General features: G+C 37.9%; 1 protein-coding gene across 6 annotated transcripts in view; it reads right to left on the bottom strand.

The window, feature by feature from the left end:
* Positions 1-19,029, bottom strand: part of ADGRL1 (adhesion G protein-coupled receptor L1) — a 255,377-nt gene that overhangs the window by 39,427 nt on the left and 196,921 nt on the right. For all 6 annotated transcript variants that reach the window (XM_072399701.1, XM_072399700.1, XM_072399702.1 and 3 more), the window contains 3 exons: positions 16,069-16,887; positions 5,425-5,724; positions 1,306-1,409 (listed from right to left, as the gene is read on the bottom strand). In XM_072399701.1, coding sequence (XP_072255802.1) covers positions 1,306-1,409; positions 5,425-5,724; positions 16,069-16,887 — 1,223 coding nt within the window. The remainder of the gene's footprint in view (positions 1-1,305; positions 1,410-5,424; positions 5,725-16,068; positions 16,888-19,029) is intronic.

Here is a 19,029-nt window from a genome sequence, read left to right as displayed (position 1 = left end):
GATATAGGGCAGGGGTCAGCAACCTTTACTATCAAAAGAGCCATTTTGCCTCTTCCACTAAAGAAAAATAGTCTGGAGCCGCAAAACATAACACAGTTTATAAACTTTTAAAAGTTTTAGTATTTTTTTAATTTTACCTGTTACAACAAGTGTGCATGTGTAGGCCTACTTTGAAATAAATTAAACACTGAACTATGCCCCTAGAAGCCTCCAGCTTCTAACGTATCATCCTGTTACATTAGAAGCTGGAGGCTTTCAACGTAACAGGGTAGATTTTTTTGATGGGCAGAGTTCTTTATGTTCTGACGATGCCTTAGCGATGAAATTTTAAGGGGTGTTAGCCACAGGTGTCCCTCATTTGCAGCTTTAATTTTGTTCACCTGTAACCCCCAATCTTGAGTAATTGGGGTTCAGGTGCTAGAAGCCTCCAGCAATGTGTAACAGGGTAGATTATTTTGATGGGCAGAGTTCTTTATTTTCTGAAGATGCCTTAGCGATTCAATTGTAGGTGGTGTTAGCCATAAGTGTCCCCCACTTGCACCTCTATTTTGGTCACCTGTACCGCCTCCCCCCCTATCCAGAGAAATTGGGGTTCAGATGCTAGATGCTTCCAGCAATGTGTAACAGGGTAGATTTTTTTGATAGGCAGAGTTTTTATGAATTTTTAGGAGGTGTTAGCCACAGGTGTCCCGTACTTGCACCTCAAATTTTTTTCCCTTGTCCCCCCTTTCCAGATAAATTGGGGTTTAGGTGCTAGAAGCCTCCAACAATGTGTAACAGGGTAGGGGTTTTTTGATGGGTGGAGTTTTTAGGAGGTGTTAGCCACAGGTGTTCCCCACTTGCACCTCTAATTTTGTTCACCTGTACCCCCTTCCTGTTCCAGAGAAATTGGGGTTCAGGTGCCTCCAGCAATGTGTAACGGTAGATTTTTTTGATGGGCAGAGTTCTTTATGTTCTGATGATAGCCTAACGATTAAATTTTAGGGGGTGTTAGTCACAGGTGTCCCCCACTTGCACCTACATTTTTGGTTTTGTACATCTCCCCATTCCAGAGGAATTGGGGTTCAAAGGAGGGGGATGTCATTGTACACACCCATTTGTACATGCCCCGTGGTAGATTTATTTCACTGGTAGATTTTTTTCATTAGAACACCGGATAGGGAATCCCGCTCCTCCGCAGTGTCTTGGGAGGAAGAGGATCCCCCATCAGAGATCTCCCCGCGGCAGCCGAAGGGAGCCACAACAAGGAGGCTGAAGAGCCGCAGGTTGCAGACTCCTGATATAGGGCAATCACTTAGATCTTACCTTCTGTGCCACCTGATTGACCCAAGGAGAAGTACAGTTACTGAGGTCAGGGCCACGAGGGTTCCATATGGCCACTGTTGGCATACACAGGAATGAAGCAATGCCTGGGAGGAGAATAAGACAAGAAGTTAGGAAAAATACTTAACAAATTTTTGTGCCTATCAGATGTTTTATAGTTCTTTTTTGGAAACAGACAGCTCTTTCCAGGCACAGGATGTGAGGTAGGATCTGCTAAGTCTCCCATATGGACAAAAAATGTATACATTTATGTCTAAACTACATAAACCAAACTCATACTGCAATTTGGTATTTGAACAGTATTCAAGATACAGCTGAAGTACCCTAGTCAATTGCTACTCGGTAATTATCTTTTTATATGCTGGAAATATGAATCAACTGATCATAGTTAATTAGTTATAATTATTTACTCATAATTCATGCATTTTCTAATTGAACTCATGTGTGAAATGTGTGAATATAAAGTAAAAACATTAGTTGACTTTTGGGTAAAAGCAATTGATAAGGACTCCCATTTTTGGCAAGATATACTGGTATTTTGTATTTTAATGTTTTTATTGATTTTTAACATAAGAATAACAAAAACAAGAAAGAGAAATTATTTTTTCGTACAAATAAACAATATAAAAACAAGACATAAGTCCAAAGTATCATAAGTGTCTTTTTGAGACATGTGTTTTAAGGTAGTTCTCTGAAAATTATTAGCATAGATCCGGGAAGGAAACATCTTTTGCAAAAACCATCCCAAGCTTCAATCAAAAATTTAAATTACCAAAACATTTGAGACATAAAGCCAAAGAGATGGACGATTCCAAAATGAAAAAGGGGAGGGAAGAAGAAATGGGGGTTGGAAACTGTCAAAGTAAAATATGTGGGTATAGGTTGAGACCTTAGTAAGTTTTAAAGTGTATTACACTAGTTTGTACGACTTCCAGGGTTCCCAAATTCGGTCAAATTTTATCACTCTAAGAGATATACTGGTATTTTATGTTATTTCTTAGCTTGAAAAATCTAAAATATGTAACCAATATAAGTAAACTGTGATGTATTAGAGTTTTTATTCTCAGGTTTAAGTATATTTTAGGCAATATAGCCAGTTACAAGAGCTATTTGATTGGACAATATACGAGCAGAAGCACATTCATGGTGTCGCCATTCCATACTCATCTTTAATTATAGTCCCAGACAGCATTTTGCAAATCAATAAACCCTGACTGGTTACGTGCTACCCCTTCCTATCCCAGTCTGAGTGCTGCAATACAGGCTGATATTACAGATTTAGGTACTTATGTAGTTGCATGTAAAATACATTTTTAATAAATGCATAACATGATTTTAAATTTGCCAATTTGCCTAGAGCTCAGTTTTTAAAAAAAAATATATTGACTTAAATAAATATATAAATAAGACAAACATAAAAAATTGTTAGGGTGCATGCTTGTGGGCATTTCAACCTATTGCTGAACTGTGCTCTTTCATGTTTTAACAGAAAACTGCTAATTTGTTTCTTTTTGAAGCTAGATTTTTTTGGACTTTTTTCTTATTAGCCAATATGCAACAATTTCATTAAATGGGCAGATACATCGTAAGACCAAGATTTTATGTTTAGAACTGACCTTTCAGATCAATTATATTTAATAATAACTACATAGGACTTGCTCACTCTCATCAGCTGTTGGCAAAATACTAATGCTGTCAATATGTAGAGCAGCGTTTCTCAACCAGGGCTCAGTGGAAGTCCAGGGTTCCTCCACAGGTTGCTAGAGGTTCATTGAGTAATGAGCAATTTGGGACTCTCAGGTTAGTTTACCAGGTACCAATGATCTTTTTATCTATCTGTAAGGGTGGCAGTCTTCACAGTAACCAGCAATGTAAGAGGCATTCTTCCCAATGACCACCACACTAATGTGGTATGAGCTATGGTTCTAGTAATTATAGCAGGGGTTCCCTGAAAGTTTTTTCACTTCCCCCCATGTTACAAAGGACAAGAAACACTGGTAAAGAGAGATTTGAAAGTATTGAGATTTGGACTTGATTTCAACCCATTAGGAGAGCAAGGATTAGGATCATCTCAATATGGGTAAAGCCAAAGATTGTGGAAATCTCTATCCAAATCACAAGCACTTTGACTCCACTATAAACTACTTTTTATTTCCACTAAAAGAAAGGAAAGGTTTGTTTTACTCTAATCAGGGCATTTAAATATCCTCATATAACATACCCAACAACATATTTGGTTATAAAAGTGCTGCCATTCAGGAAAAAAATTAGATTGTCTTTATGCACCAACTATCCACCAATATCTACCATTCATATGTTCCTCCGCCACCCTGTTTTTCTCTTAAAGTCTTGACCCCTGAGTTTTGTCCTGGCATAAGAACATTTTTTTAGAATTTTCAGAGGGTTAATGTCCTACACCAGGCACCACAACAGTGTTTAGGTAAGGTGATTGGTGTGTTAGCCCAGGCACTGTTCTTGGAAGAAAGGAACAGTAGGATTTTCAGCCATTACTAGGGGGTATAGAGGTTTTTTAGGCATCCAACTGGTTATGGCACTCAGAACAGGTGAGTATATGTAGGTGAGGATGGGCAGTTTGTCAGTAAAAGATTCTTAATGGGCAAAGTCAGATGTCTCTGTTCATAAGAGCTATATGAAAAATATGTTTTTGGCCACACACTATATTCAAATTATGGTGATCAGAACTGCATCAATGTAGAGGCAACTACATTTGCCACATTTAGCTAAACACACTTATATTCTTCAATTCTGTTACACTTTTAAGAGCTTTCCATCAATTTGAAATATCATTGTAGCAGTTCTGATTGATTTCCGCCACAATTTTAAAATTTGAGGATTGGAATTATAAGTTTAATTTCGAAATTGCCAAGGGTATGACTTGTATAAAGCTCAATAAAGTCAGTTTCAACAACTTGTAATCCACCAGGAATAACAAATATGATTGCAAGTTATCAACAGAAATGAATCAATCTACCACCTGTGGGATCGATGGACCAGGAGAAATTGGTTGTGAATCAGAACTTGGCAATACATTCATAGCTTTAATACTGTTTATGAAAGGATCTAATTAGAAGTGGAAAATAATGACAGGTATTTTGTCAAAATCAGAATTTCCATCTACATTAGAGTGGTACAATTTCAATCCCATCTCCTTGCTTTGAATTGAAACCACCATTTTATTATTGCTATTGCTTTGCGATGTTGTCGAAAAATGGATAAGAAAGCTATATCAAATTGTCATGTATATGGCGAGCTTTAAACAGAGCCAGACAACCTTATTTTTGTAAGAATTAGACTTTCATAGAATAAAATAGACTATACAGGCAGTTTTACAATACCACAGACTGTGTTGTTCCTTTGTGAATATTTATGTGAATTAATGCAATTTTTCTGCAAAACACTTTGGTTAAAGCTGAATCTGAATCTGCAAATCTGGGCAGGAGACAAAATAAGAATAAATTATATCTTTTTCATGCAACGGTGCACATAAGATGAGAAAGTTCGGAACACGGCTCATGTTAGCATTGACTTAATCTCTTCTTTTTGGCTAACATTGTTTGATATGTTTTTCATGATCTCCAGTGTCTGCCGGGCTTAATTACTCCACTGACCTTTACAATATGACTTCAACCCTGAAACTTGGACGTATTTTCTGAAAATGGTTGCTGAGGTCAGATTTGTGTGACATGTTAAACTGCAAGCCAACACAGTCTGGCATCAAATTTTGGGCTGGGAGCTGGTGGGGGGAGGGTAAATGGAGAGATTTTGAAATATTATACAGGTGATTGCTTTCTACATTGGCTCTTGGTGTATATTTTCTGGTGATGGTATATTATTCACTTAAATTGCTATGACGTGTGCTGCCCGAAGCAGCAGTTTTTAATGCCAACCCTTCTCCATTGGTAGCCAAATATGGTGCCATTTTCACTATTCACAAGAGCAAGAGATGATTAAATGCCATCCAGCATGCAAAAAAAAAAAATTGCCCCAATTGACTAATGGCTTGAACAGCCCACATAATAGTAATTGTTAGCCTGTTCCCAGTCATAGAATTGCCTATATTTTATTAGGGCAATTACTCACCACGGGTGCCCTTTGGACATGGTCTCTCCACTCGCATGCCTTGCTGAGTAGCTGGCCACTGGATCTTTCTCTCCTCACGGGCGGGGCAAAAGACCTCAGGATGCGAATGCTGGTTGGAAGGAGGAGGGCGGCGGGTGCCTGGAGTTGGAGGGTCGTGTCCCACTTGATTTATAGTCCCTGCAGGATGCGTGGTGAGTGGAGGGCGGCGGACAGTTGTGGTTGCAGAAGGTAGAGTAGTAACAGTCACTGGAGGGGGAGGTAGAGTAACTGTAACCACAGGTGGGGTGGGGGTAACTGGGCCTAAAAGAGGATAAATAATGAATAATATTAAAAACAAATTTTATAATTGTAAACTGAAACATTTAAGACTTTCTCCTGAAATAGAATTTGGTCCAAATACCTGTCTCAACATAACAGACTGAAAAGGGTGTGTTGAATTTCCTGGACGTTATAATATTATTTTTAGCTGCCAGTAATGTAAACACTTAATTCACAATATTTTTGTAGTTTTTATTATCAATTGATATAACACCTATAAATTATGCACACAATACATTCTCATAATCGTTAATATTATTAATCACCCTTAAACCTGTAGCATTACAACATTTACATTTTCACCCTTCAACCATGAGCATAGTATTTAAAACAAATGCAAACCAATCACAGAATCTTTACCTCTTTAACAAACTTATTGAGTTTTCGTGGAAGTTTGAGCAGACAACCCAACATGAAATGTATGGCATCGAACATGAACTATAGACAATATCAGGTTCACTAATTTCAATTGTATGTATAAGCAAATCTTTTTTTAATAAAACAGTAAGAAGTTAAAATCCCCTCCCATGTTATTTTTTTTTCTTTTGGGAAATCTTTTGATTCAGAGAGGTAAAAATCTGTAATTCATCTCTTGGACAACTGTCCTCTTAGAAGGAATCCCCTCTTCTCTTGTTCTGGACACAACTTTACAGGTTTGTGTTTCTTCTCATTTTAGTTCTTAGTGAAAATGGTCACCAATGCGAATAAAGGGATTCATTTTCACAAAGTTAGGGCCCATGTTTTTAAGGTTTTGCCTTTTTTCCAATAATTGGCAATGGTCAGCAAGACAAATAGTGTGATTCTCTTCAGTGGAGACAGGGTGCAATACATTTTTAGGGACAGCTATAAATTTCTTAGTATTACCTGTGTGACATGGCCCATACTCCAGATGTCATGATTATTACATGGACAACTAACAAAAAAATTAAGAAAAATGCTTTGGCTGGATTACTTATAGAAACGATCAATAGCGAAGAAAACATGGTGGGTATACAGTGTGAATCACTGGATTCCTTACCAGGCAGAGCTCAGTAGCACCCAGACCCATATCAGTTCTGATATACCCAGTCTTCTTAGTCTGCAGTACCTTATAAATTTTGAATTGTTTACTAAGAAATCACAATCACCAACTTTACCTAGAAAGCTCTGACTGCTCCATTTTTAAGCATTCTGAAAACACCAAAATATGACTTTCTCTTATAGTATAGTCCTAGCTTGTGCTTCCTCTGAATATCTTTACTTCTTGCTTTTTACATCTGAAGTACATAATACATAATTCATTTTTCTATTGAAACATAACTGCATTACGAATAATAACATTATTTCTACAGCGCTGTCCACACACAAAAACTGTGTTATGCTCTAAATCTGCAGCTTTAAATACAACCTGGTAATCCTGCCATTTGATCCTTTTTCTGTCATTACCTATTTTGGGATAGTAACACTTTTTTACTGTCTCCCACCTGTGATCCTGGATTGTCACCCAGGACTGCAAGTGTCCAACTATATGCACATTATGCAGGCATGGTCCACTACAAAGAGAAATATCACCATCATTGGGGTGCATGTAGCCAGGAAGTGCTTCTAGATAGACTACAAGAGATATGATAATAAATTACAAGTATTTCATATTTTCAAAATGGCTTAGCAAACAAAATTTAATTCAGTTATGGTTTAAATCTAGTCAGTTCTGTGTGCTGCCTAGAGCCTTCCAGTGTATGAAATAATATGGAGCTTTGGTCTATGAAACCTACAAGGAGGTAAAAACTAAAGCCCATTCCTTCTCTGAAGCCTTTCCTTTTTCCTATATTTTTAGAGTTTTTGTTTTAAAGCTCACTAAACACAAATTCCAAGGTGTATATGCATATGAGTTTGTAAGAAAAATTATGGATAAATATGCACTATGCACAAAAACCTAGGAGAACTAAATATATATCACATGGAAGTAGGAACAGTGGAAGCAACATTTACCTGTGCAAAACTGATTTACTAAATTATAAAGGTTTTTTAGGGGCTTTCTATATAAAAAGTATAACACCTACTTGTACCCATGCCACCAAACTTTGCTCTCTTCAAGAAATAAACTAGCTGAAAATGCAGCTAGTTTGCAGCCAATGCATCTGACATACATCCAAGTATGTTTAATACCACTGCTCATTCCATCAGCTCCTATGTGACTCACTGTTATGTCCTGTAGAAACTTAGGGCCAGTGAATCGAACCAGCATGGAGAAAGGGATGGGGTATCCAACACAAAGTACAGCTCAGGCTGCAACTCTCTTCTCTACTAATCCGTGCAAACTGTTCTAACACTAGCATTTCCACCAGTTCGAGAAGTCCAGTCATGCCTGCTGATTGTCTATGCAGTGGTCTTATCAATGGCTTGACCCACTAGTTCTGAAATAGCCATATGAACCTTTCCTACTTGTGCAATAAAAGATCATGAACCCTGGAGTCGACATCTACTGGACTTCATAAATCATCCCATTAGGAGCAAAGTAAAAAAAAAAAAAAAAAAAAAAAAAAAAAAATGGTAGGGGGAAGCTTTAGGTTGAAAATCATTGGACATATTCACCTGCATGAACCTTCAACATAAAAGCAGGTAGTCCTAAAATGAAATTAGTGTAATTTAGTATTAGTATAAAAATATGAAGTAAAAAAGGTGATAATAAAATTGTTAATTTGGTAAGGATACACAGACTTCACATGTGTAATTATGTTCAATTTAATACTTCATAAAAAAATAACCTTGCTCAATTTTTGATTGGCATTCCACCAAAAAAATTGATTGTAAACATGACAGATTTGATTTGAACATTTAATTGATCATAAATGGCATAGTGAATGGTTAGCATTTCATTTACCACCTAGTGGAATGTATTTCTGGTGTGCTGTAGGCTAAGACAAACAAACTAGGGAAAATAAAGTTCAGAAAATGGATATAAACACAATTCCTCTGTTACCCTCTTAATGATGTCCCCCTAGGCTTGTGCCCAGTGGAAAATACATCTCAGATCCTTGGCATAGTACTGAGTGTCATTTGTAATTAATGTGATCTATAAGAGAAGCAAATAACTCCCAGCGACAGCGCCCATACAGCCTTTGGCACTTCTAATACGCTGGGAAGCCTCTTATTCCCTGCTGCACAATAAAGAGAGATTCTGGCGTTTTATTGGTTTTGGGAAAAAAAAAGACTAGGAACAAATAAAAGCTTATGAATAATAAGGGAATGGTAGGCAGTGGTCAGTTATTTTGAGATAAATAGCTCAGGTCATACAAATCCGCTTCATCCTTCTTTATGACTTGTTGCTAGATAAAATCTTTTATTGCCTTTTAACTATTATTAAAATTATTATACACATCTACATAATAAATAATAAACACACACCACATTATGTATATTATGTATATTAATATTCCAATTTACACCTTTGGTATGAATGTTACCTTGGAAGTAGCAGTTGACAGGTCACAAAAACAAAACAGCTTATATAAATAATGCATTGTAGTTACAGATAACTTTGCATAAATTGAACAGCTTAGGTTTTTCTAGCACCAAGCAAAATGTTAGTAATAATACTATTTACTATGTTTATATAACCAAAACTTATTTTGGTGCTTTGGAAAGATTAAAAAGGGGGTTACACCCCCACCAGGTTATTTATTGCTTTTAGTGAAATTTTCCTCCACTTCTTGTCTAAGAGATACAACAGAAGTAAAAGGAAATCTCCTAACGTGAAGGAGATTTCCCCTCTCACACATTTGTCACCAGAACAACAGTTTTAGAATTCCCCTCAGTTTCATACAAATACAGTGATGAATTTCCGTATGGGGACATTGACTGCAATAAAAATGTAACCCTTCCCCATGCAATCTCAGACTGATAAAAGACTTTTCCATATATTATTTGGCATATTATTACTCCTAGGCCAGCCCATGAGCTTAATTAGAAGCAATGGTTGCAATGGCTACTTCTTAACACCGTCCTCTACAAGAACTCCTTTTCCCATGAGATGTCTTCTAACACCATTCAACCCAGAAGACGAAGGACATAGGGTGAGTGTAGGGTGTTAAAAACATGTCCCAAGAAGAGGCATTTCCACGGCATTGCAGTGTAATGCAAAGCCAACAGTGTTTGAGGCTACTGTTGAGGCCAATGTTAGATTCTGGCAATTTCAATATAGTACGTTACCACCCACGGGTTGACATACAGTATTTGTAGTCTAGGTTGACCAACTGGTACCCAGGTGGAAATTGGAGTAGAAGAACAAAATTCAGATAAGAATGTTCCACTATAAGTTGCCATGCAAAATTGACAGGGTGGCTCACACTGGTAACCCCACTGCAGTGATAAATTTTTCTTCCTGGTAGAGAATGAAAGGCCATATGGTAATTTACCAGGTGGATGTGGACTATATACCAATGATAATAATTATCAGGGCCCAAAAACCGAGTGGCAAATTGAGCCCAGAAAACTCTAAATTAAAATATTAGGGAAGTTTCTCAACTTGTGACCACTTGATCACTCATTTGGCCCACCTTGTACCACTCTTACTAATACTCTGCCCAATGACTTTAGGTGAAAGATGAAATTCTGATTATCTATCAACTCATAGGCCCCCCCTGTGTACCTCTCCTACAAATGAGCCCAGATGACTTTCAGTAAAGGGAAAGTTACTTCTTGATCCTGACCACCTAACCACCAACACGTCCTTCTCCTGTACATTTTTTAAAAAAATGAACCCTAGCAACAGAGAATTTCTTTCTTTAGTATGAAATCCTGGTCACCCATAAGCTCCTGTCTTTTCACATTTTATCCTACAAATGAGCCCAGATGTTATAGGTGAACGGGAAGTGTCTGCTTTATTTTGACAACCTGGCTACCAATGTTCAATTTTTTTCACTTTTTTCTACAAAGGAGCCAAGATGTTGGTAGGTGGAAGGGAAGCTCCTTTATTCTGATCACCAGGGCACTCATATAAGTTTTTTTGTACTTTTGGTCCACTGACCAGCAACACATCTTACGCAGTCTCAATGCCCCTGGCAACATGAACTTAATGCTAACATGATATATTTTATCCATGTGCCTAAGCCTAACCAGCATTCCATCCCGGGGATGACACAACAAGCACAAAAATTGTGCAGCTGTCTTTTAATAGACAAACAGTGACACTGTCATGGACAACCTTTATATATAAAAAAAAAAGATTACATGAATGTTTCTGGAAATCAGGGAACACTGACAGCTCTAAGACAATATTTGTTGAACAATGACACAGCAGCAGCAGATTTTCGGCTGGGGCAAGGTTTGAACAACAGGTCATGGTTATATGTGTGCGGCTGTAGGGATGATAGGCAGTGTAAGGGCAGGATGAATTGTACAACTGTGAATAGACCGGCAGAATGTTGCAGTCAGCAGAGCATAAAAAAGAGCTGTGGCACTTAAAGCAAATCTTGCATGACTGTGCAGAATAAAACATCTCTTTTCATCTTTAAATAATTTCACATCAGTGTTCCTCACAACAATTTTAATTTACATTTACTGTGTAGTGGTGCCTTCTGGAGCCACCATATTTGTGTAGCCTTAAACATTTTATGACTTTCAGACACAGTGATGTAAATGTATGAACAACTGTTCCTTTGGCTCATCCGAGCTGCATAATCTGAAGGCAAGGTGCACAGATCTCTGCCATTAGCTTGTCTAAGCTTATTTATAGAATAAAGAATTGAATAAATATTGATTTATATATTGATATATTGAATAAAGAATTGAAAGCACTCTCTAAAGATAAAGTAAAACCAATACCTGTATTTAGATCCACCATCAGGGCGAATGGGACAAGAGGTACCAGGCCCTGATCAAAAGAATTTGACGTTTGTCAAGCATAGTCCTGACATAAATTGGGGATGGCTGATCATTTCCACGGCCCAATTGGGGCATTATGTTTCCCTAGCTATACCTGAATGATGACAGCCATTTATACAATTTCTTTTTTTTCAATAGTTTTTGCAAGAACACTTTTGGAATGAGTAAATACTAGATGCATGGAGTTCCTTTATATGCAGAGCTAACTTTTTTCTATACAGAACACCAAAGAGAAGAAAGGAGAACGGTGTCATGTTTCCTAACTGTAGTTCCATGACATTTCTTTACTTCCCCTGTGCCCCTTTCCCCCTATAGTTTTTTTCCGAAATTAGCCACAAATTGTCAGAGATTAATATGTAAGGGAAAAAATAAGGGGAAAATTATCATAAATAGGTAATTCTGTTTTGTGGTTCCACCCTTTAACTTAAACTTAGCTGAATTTAGCATGGGTCCATAAAGTCTAATTTGGCACATACATCCCTGCGCCTACAAATATCTTCTCAGTATGTTATAGAAAGGCCAGCCACAAAAAAAAAAAAAAACACAATTTAGCAGTATAGAAACATTGACATGTATTAAAGTGGGTCCAGACAATTTTTGCTAGTTTTGGTATAGCCCAAGAAAGGAATAAATTCCCCAATGAGTTAGTTGTCGCAATTTTCACTTTGCTAGGCAGATTTTCTTTCAATTCCTGTTCTAAAGACCAAGAAGAAATACAACTTTCATTCCAAAGAGTTGTGCTCAGGACAGGATTCTACCTTAACTATTGCCCAAAATTTATAATATTGGATTTTCCATTAACTTTCTATCTTAAGCTATTTACAAATGGTAGATGATTATCAGCCCAGATGAATGGTCATGCTCATTTTAGGTGAAAATCTAGCATGTGCACAGCAGTCCCTCAAAACTCAATGTGCCCTGGTGGATTGTAGAGTACCCCTATTTGTTGAGCACTTGCTCTACCATAGAGGAAAGCACAGCAGGGTGTTGCTCCCTTATCCTCCTCTTTCCCGTCTCCATAGAGCAGAACATCCCTGTGTTTACAGCGTTTGTTCATTCTTCTGTAACTAAAAAGAATAAGAAAAGATTGTTTCCAGCAATCCACTAATCTGATGTCTGTTTGGAGTTTTGGTGACAATGGTCCCCAGGACAAGTAAGTGGGGTAAATTTCCCAAGAGGGGACACAAACAGAAAAAAAACTTGAAGTTGGGTTTTACACTTCCAAACTTTATCCAAAATTTTCAAAAATGGCTACCCGTACAATATACGTTTCATTAGCACCTGATACATGTCCACATGTTAGAAGGGATAAAGTACGTTGAAAATGATGGTCCTATGACCCCATACCATGGTTTCTGGAATCACACATCAAGTGTATTACTAGCACACCAAGAATTAGGAATTAAAACATTACCAGCAATAATGTCTGTCATCAGGCGGACCGACATAGGCTGTCCCAATGACAATCAAAGCATAGGTAGAATTTTTACACATCAGTGGAAGCAATACTTATATTATTCCACCTAAAGTCTGCTTTAAAACATTTTGTGATATCTTTCACCTAAAAGGAGGATTATAGCCAGCACAGAAGCTGATCATAAAATGAAAAGGCTTTTTGTAAAGCTTTATTTATTTCTTCTAGTGAAGTGGCTTTTGGCTTGGTTACAGCTATGTGAGTGAAAAGCCCAGAACTGTGATTATAGGGATACTGTTTCTCTTTCTATATAGTTCAGAATGCACACAGAGGTTCCTAAATAAGATGGATAGTAAAATGTGGTGACATGATTTAGGGAGTGGAAGATAACACTCAAACAAAAGAAGAAGACAAGTCTGGTAAAATATAATCTGCTATTCATGGTACATAATTGTCCAAGGCAAATAGCGCAATCAAACCAAATCTGCAAATTTACAAATTCCGTTTTATTTGTAAACCTAAAATCACAAACACACATGAGAAAAAAACAAAATACATTGAAAATTGGAGCTTAATCTATTTAAATGTTGCCTTCTCTGGTTTTTCTTCCTCCCCTCATAAACATGATAATTTTATTTCTCAACAAAGCCAGTTTTGTAGACCCAATCACATCTTAATTGGGTCTTTGTGCTTCTTTATGGAATGCAGACAGGTCATGGCTGGTGTGAGGGGCTGGTAGGGTGGTGTATATAGCACTCTGCTTTCTGTACTCTTCTCATGAGCACTCAGCCCTAATGCAAGCAGTGGACTGGCTCTCCAGTGGAACTTTGCAAAAATCAGAATATTTTGATGGGCATATGTCAGTCTGAAGGTTTGGGAGTTTTAGGCAGACATCATTTGTGTGCAAACAACACTGGATAATTTAACAAAAGCTAAGCCAGAGACCAGGCCAAATCAAAACAGGGGGTGCTTTAGTTTGAACTGGTAGTGTGCGTTAAACACACTGCAAATGCATAATGATGGACAGGAAGAGGAATGGGGAAGCCTTGAAGGTCTTCTTGTGTTGAGGGGATGCTAAAGTTGCTGGACCACCTGCAACCATGAGATTATACAGGCTTGATCTGACTTGCTGTAGTTTCTAATTACTGATTGATTTCGATGTGTGCAGTGAAAACAGAGAAAGAAAATACAGGAGAGGAAAATATACAACTATGTAAGGAAGGCTGGAGTTCACCATTACAAAACTGCTATCCTAACCAAACAGAACCCCCAGAAGTCCCAGATAAATTGCCCTAATGGGTGATTATTGTGATTATTGTGACTTTACCTATCTGGGATTCATTGTAGATGAAATGGCATAATTGGTTTGATTGTGTTGACCATTTGCTTTGGAAATGTTCTAAGTCATACCTGAACTTTCTGCTTTCAGGCCTAGCACACCTTTTGGTTTGCAGATTTCTATGTTTTGATTTTAAAACTTCAATAAAAGCATTTTTGCATTTCTGTGAAGCCTTCCAGGGCTAGTGTGCGGGGTGGGATTTCCCCCATAGAATAGGGCCGTAGGCTTGCATATAGACAGTTCTTTATGTAAGTATTTACTTTCAAGAACTTAGGTATGGTTTTCAATGCCTCAACCATAGGTACAGGGGCATGGCTGCATGAAAATTACCAGTTTTCAACATGCCCCCAACTTCATAGTAGACTTGGATTTGGATACAGTCAGTGCTCTCCCCAGCCCCTTTAAGCTGGGTGCACCACACAGCACTTTTCAGTAGCCACCTGGCTATTTTTGTGAGGTTGCTGAAAAGTTGGGTCACAATACAGGGGCCCCCTCCTTCCTGCAGCTTCTTCACACTCAGATTTTTTAAAAATCACACTTTTTGATGCCTCAACCTAAAGTTAAAACAAATTTAACTGGAATTGTATGGTATAGATACTTACAAACAACCCATGAATGCTGAAATGCAAATACCAGAACAGTTTCCCAAACAATTTACAGACAAAAATTCTTGACTATGTATTCACATCCATTTGAAACCCCTAAATAAACCCTGATGCAAAAACATGCTCCCAGAATTCCCATTATTATGTGGTTAGAGTCCATCTGAGGGTAGTATTAAAGTGTCACATGATCTCAAATAAATACCCAGAGTAGAATACCCAGGGTGTGCTAGAGATGGAATCTAAACAAACTGCAACAAGAACACCAAGGAACTATTAAAACAAGCCCATATATTTCTGTAGAAGGACCAATCAGTGCTAGGTAATAAGAAAATTACACTCTAAGCATAACTACATACAACATTATATTCATAATTAAACTGAAGAAAAGAATATGGCACACTTGGGCTGTTTACCAAAGCTTTGCAATCAGGTAAGGAGGGCATTAGATACCAGGAGGCCAATTATAACTCTGAACAAGCTATAGAATCCACAGAAAAGAACAGATAAACTGAGATGACTATAACCTGGAATCTTCAGTAAAAAGTAGATAGCCACTAATGAAAAAAAACTATATTGCTTTCAGTTCAGAGTTTGTCAGACATTACCCGACAAATAACATGTGAAAAATGTCTTCTAAGGGCCTTTTATCTTTGGCAAAATGTTATATGTTGTGGAAAGTCAATACTGCCCATTATCCTAGGAAAACGTGAATACTTGAAACCAAAAAATGTCGACTTTTTGACAAATTACCTTTTGTGTTGCAGTGAAGACACTTTTTGTATCTTCAGACTGTTAAATATATTGAATAAAATCAAATGGTAAAAATGCAAAGGACTGTATATGGCAGCCATAGCTAAACATTAGGCGTAAAGAAAAGTGTAATGGGAAAGCAAAGCCACTCTTGCAGACTTTGTGATAGGTTCATTGCAAACATTCCTCTACTGATTATTTTTATTATTGTAATTAATTTATAAACTACCAGTTATGGAATTCTTAAGCTTACCATGCCATTTCTTTTCATCTTCAGTGCCTAAAAAGTATTCATTCATTTTATTCTATAATATAATCATATAATTTTCATTAAATTAAGTCACATCACTTACCCTCTGCTGGGTCAGGAGGACCAAATCTCAATGCATAGCGGACCAGAAAATAGTTGTTCCAGACATAAAGCTGCCCATCTCTTGGGTTGTAGTCCACAGATGAAATATACTGGTAGGGATTAGGAAAATCCAATCCATTGGCTCCATTTGTTCCCAGTGGCTCTTCCCTGTTGCGATGGGTGTTAAATGCATACTCCAGTCGGTTACCTGCTGACTCATTGTCATCATCGGCATACACCGATCTCAGCACATAAAGGACCCCACATGCCATGAAAGCATTTGATGCGGAACGCTTATCATAAGTCGTCTCCCATGTCCCCTCAAAACGGAGAGTATATGGGTTAAGTTGGGTCACTACTAGTCTCCCACTATTTCCTTCCGTAGCATAGATAACCCATAACCCATTTTCATCCACAGCCAGGTCTATGTCCGTTTTCCCACCCCACCTGTAGGGAGAAGTATCATGATAGTTTGCTGTGGATATAATTGCTTCTCCACTCTTGATCCGTGTCCTAAGGTCATATTTGACAATGTTGCGTGTACGTTCCTTGTTATAAAAAGCAGCGCCATCGTACACTACAAAACCTGTGCCATCCACTCGACTTGGTAGACGATATGTAGTGGTATGACGTCCAGCAGCATAGTCCTCCCAGGATGCATACTCTGTTAATGTGTCTGTACGGTAGGGAATCCATGGCATGACATAGAGTCGCTCACCAGCTTGCAGGGGATCTCGACACCATGCTCCCGACTGATGGTCAGACTCATGAGTGGAAGTGGGTTCTAGAATCTCCTGTAGCATTCCCGGGCAGACGAAAACTGTATGGAGGGGACAAGGTGGGACAGGACAGAGGGAGGAAGAAAGGAAAATAGCAGATGATGGTGGGAAAATGAATGAACCATATATTAAATACAAAAAAACAAAGACAAAGTAAAAAAAAAGTTGATAGTAATTTAAGTACCAAAAAAATCAGATGGGAACATTCAAGGAAAGGTTGTATTAAATTTAACAAAAAGAGTGAGTTGGTAGGGTATAAAAAATGAATTGTTGGGAAAATAGAAATGAAAATCAAAAGAACCAGCAAACAAGAGGAAGAAGTGAAATGTAGTGAGAGAGATGAACAAAGAAGAGAAACAGGGTCAAAAGGAGGTAAGAGACAGGGGTAGGTAGGCAAGGGGAAGAAAAAGAAACAATTGCAATGAGCTGTGTATACTTTCCACACCCCCAATATTAACCTGTGATCATAGGCGGATGAGTCTGGGGGAGTGAGAAGGGTATGACAAGGGTGAAGATTAAGAGAGAGAATCAGAAAAGAAAACCGTCTCCTAATCTTGAAGCCATCCCATATTCTACATCTTCCTATCTGACCCACTACAACATTTTTGGTCTATTTCTTACATGTCTTCTGCAAAAAACATGCCTCCCTATTCTATTTTTCCAACTCATTCAGTAATAAAAATGTTATGTTATTCTATTTGCTCTCAACACTTTGTCTACTCTTCCATGTATAGGTTCATAAAACTACACTACTGTCTTTCCAATCTCCAATACAATGTCTTAACAATCTCTGATCTCATAACATACATTTTCTCCATCTTGCTACTCCTACAGAAACTTTTTATGTCAATGTTTTCAAAATCATAGGCATCTCTCTCCCCCCTCCTCCTTTTAGTAATTGGTCTCTCCCACATCCCATAATCAAAGAAAAACATTTTTTATTGCCATGAAATCGCTGCTAGGGGAGGGAGAGAGAAAAATCTCTTAGGTCACATAGCACTCTTTCAGCCAATCATGGACCATGGGCGATTGACCTCCCCCCAGTGAGGATCTCTGTTGCTGCTCGGGATGGGATCCTGAAAGCTAATTGGGTTAGAGGGGAGCTGATTCAACAGCCGTGAGGTGTGAGACGCAAGAAAGAAACCTGCCGAGTTGCACTGTGGGTAAATAAGACTGGCATCCGCTGCCCTGCTGGACGGAAATATTGATTAAGTGAAAGAAACCCTTGCAGAAAACATATCCAATTTATAGGAACATCCTGTTGTGCCAATCTGCCTTTTATAAAAAAGGGAACCCATTAAAAGAACACCCCGTATAAATTAATAAATTTAGTTTCTTGAAATGTCTTTTTCCCATAAAAGGACAGCTTGATTAATTTAGGATCCAATTGAAAAGAATCTTTGTGTGTGCCCATTACTTGGCAGGAAGCAGGGACAGCCATTTGTTCATCCCACAAAAGCAGCAACTTTTAAAGAAATTTACCAATCAGTGGAATATGGCTCGAAGTTGACAAAACGGTTGCCTCTGCTGTGTATAGGTAATGGGGGTAACTTTGGTCGGAACAGGCAAAGGTTTGAGCTTTCTCTGGGATTGGAGTCAAATTAAAAAGCAGCAATTCAGAAATTATATAGTTCAAGGGTCACTTGGATTTCGCTAGGCACTTATTGATGCCGTTTCTGAATTTACCTTTTAAAGTAATGCCTAACAAGTATTACATTACATTTAGATCTACTGTTTTTGAAATATATTCCAGGGTTTGCCAAGACAGTTATAAGTCTTACTTAAATTCTTATTTTTTAATGTAGGGCTGGACAAATTCCAAAAGTGAGGATGCCAACAAAAATTATAACTGGCCCCTCAACTCAAGTCTCTCCTATTGTCAGTAAAAGGATATGTTCCATGTAATTTCAAAATGCCTATGTCTAATGGATTGGGCCTATTGGCTTCTGCATGCTGTGCTAGGTTGCTCAGCTGTTCTGTAAGAACTGTTAACATTTAATGTAGTTCCTATCAACTACCAATCTGAAGTCATATAGAACCAACAGACTGGAGGTCCACAGTTAGATTAGGCTCTGTTCTATGCAAAGCTGGTTAAAGGACACTAAGCCACTTAAAACTCCCGAACCAGAAGCTGATCTGTTTATTCCAATATTTCTTACATTCCATTCCCATACTATTTATAG

The sequence above is a fragment of the Pyxicephalus adspersus genome, chromosome 2 (assembly GCF_032062135.1).
Source record: "Pyxicephalus adspersus chromosome 2, UCB_Pads_2.0, whole genome shotgun sequence".
NCBI classification, from domain to species: domain Eukaryota; kingdom Metazoa; phylum Chordata; class Amphibia; order Anura; family Pyxicephalidae; genus Pyxicephalus; species Pyxicephalus adspersus.
Note: the sequence above shows the minus strand (reverse complement) of the source record. Positions and strands in the feature narration are given on the sequence as shown.